The sequence below is a fragment of the Monopterus albus genome, unplaced genomic scaffold (genome assembly GCF_001952655.1).
Source record: "Monopterus albus unplaced genomic scaffold, M_albus_1.0 scaffold94.1, whole genome shotgun sequence".
NCBI lineage: Eukaryota > Metazoa > Chordata > Actinopteri > Synbranchiformes > Synbranchidae > Monopterus > Monopterus albus.
Genome location: NW_018127974.1, coordinates 247140 through 249189, shown reverse-complemented (window position 1 = coordinate 249189; position 2050 = coordinate 247140). Strand labels below are relative to the sequence as shown.

The 2050-nt window shown below is 43.0% G+C and overlaps 1 protein-coding gene across 2 annotated transcripts in view; it reads left to right on the top strand.

Moving 5' to 3' along the window:
• The window catches only part of c9orf72 (C9orf72-SMCR8 complex subunit), a 19255-nt gene that overhangs the window by 5224 nt on the left and 11981 nt on the right, over positions 1-2050 (top strand). For both annotated transcript variants that reach the window (XM_020608727.1, XM_020608728.1), the window contains exon 6: positions 846-962. In XM_020608727.1, coding sequence (XP_020464383.1) covers positions 846-962 — 117 coding nt within the window. The remainder of the gene's footprint in view (positions 1-845; positions 963-2050) is intronic.

Here is a 2050-nt window from a genome sequence, read left to right as displayed (position 1 = left end):
GTGAGGAAAAGACAAGAGGCAGAGATGGGGGGAGCAGAGATGAGGATGTTGAGGTTCTCTTTAGGAGTGACCAGGATGGACAGGATTAGGAATGAGCACATCAGAGGGACAGCTCAGGTCGGCTGTTTTGGGGACAAGGTCAGAGAAGCCAGACTGAGATGGTTTGGACATGTGCAGAGGAGGGCTAGTGGTTATATTGGTAGAAGGATGTTGGAGATGGAGCTGCCAGGCAAGAGGTCAAGAGGAAGGCCAAAGAGGAGATATATGGATGTGCTAAAGGAGGACATGAAGTTAATTGGGATGCGAGTAGAGGATGCTGAGGATAGAGTTAGGTGGTAACAGATGATTCCTAACGGGAACAGCTGAAAGTAGAAGAAGACACAGCCTTAATTTGTGTTTTTATTAGCTTGAGGCCTGAATTGAGCAGCAGTTATGTCTGTATTTAACAACTGGCCTTGAGCCAAATCTTAGATTAATGGCTATAATCAGAATGTAGGTAGATACTTCATTGATCCTGAGGGAAATTCAGAGGTGAATTTGAGAATGTGGCTTCTTTATTAAAATTTGTGCTAACAGTGAGCAGGAATCCAATGTTTTTCACTATCTGTCACCAAGAAAAATCAAGCAATTTGTTTTCAATTCACAATTTTTAGAAGGAAAACCAAATACAGCATGGTTACATACCTGGTTATGGTTACATACATGCACACACCTTATAATGGCAAGTTAGACCTGTTTGTACCAAAATATGCCCATGTTTTTCTTTCACCTGAAAGCACAAAGCCAGGCTTTTTCTAAAGGCTTCTCCAGCCACTGTGCTGAGTGACAGATCTGTTTTCTTGCAGATTGTGCGGACGCTCTGCCTCTTCCTCACCCCAGCTGAGAGGAAGTGCTCTCGTCTCTGCAGGGCTCCGTCTTCTTTCAAATATGACACTGGCCTGTTTGTTCAGGGTCTGCTCAAGGTAGCCACCAGCTCCCTGTCATTTCACAGTGCAGTGTGGGTTGAATAAGAGCCTGGTTGTTGCTCTGTTGTGTCTGCATGTTTGATCTTTACAGGTCTGTTCTTCTGACCTGGTTTCTTTTTTCATCAGATGGTTGTAATGAGGGTTGGGAATCTTGGGCAAACTCGCAATTCACTTCCAATTTTTGGTGTGACAGTTCAATTCAGAACAATTTTCAATTCAAAAATGATTCCATACAATGAAAAGGGCACTCTATTTTGGCTCAGGCTGTAGTTTACTGTTTGTCATATAACTGATTTCTGTCCAGTGCACACGCAGCTGCTAATAAAGGCTTACCTTTAATTGTGGTGATTTTGGTCCACATTTAACAAAAACCCACCAATTCACTATCAATAAATTAGAATACCTCATAAGACCTATAAAAAAAAACATTTTTATTGAATTGCTGGCCTTCTGGAAAGTATGTTCATTTACTGTATATGTACTCAATACTTGGTAGGGGCTCCTTTTGCTTTAATTACTGCCTCAATTCAGCGTGGCATAGAGGAGATCAGTCTGTGGCACTGCTGATGTGGTATGGAAGCCCAGGTTTCTTTGACAGTGGCCTTCAGCTCATCTGCATTTTTGGTCTCTCATTTTCCTCTTGACAATACTCCATAGATTCTCTATGGGGTTCAGGTCTGGTGAGTTTGCCGGCCAGTCAAACACACCCAACACCATGGTCATTTAACCAACTTTTGGTGCTTTTGGCTGTGTGGATAGGTGCCTGCTGGAAAATGAAATCAGCATCTCCAAAAAGCTGGTCAGCAGAAGGAAGCATGAAGTGCTCTAAAATTTCTTGGTGAATGGGTGCAGTGACCAAGGTTTTCAAAAAACACAGTGGACCAACACCAGCAGATGACATTGCACCCCAAATCATCACAGACTGTGGAAACTTAACACTGGACTTCAAACAACTTGGGCTATGAGCTTCTCCACCCTTCCTCCAGCTCTAGGACCTTGGTTTCCAAATGAAATACAAAACTTGCTCTCATCTGAAAAGAGGACTTTGGACCACTGGGCAACAGTCCAGTTCTTCTTCTCCTTAG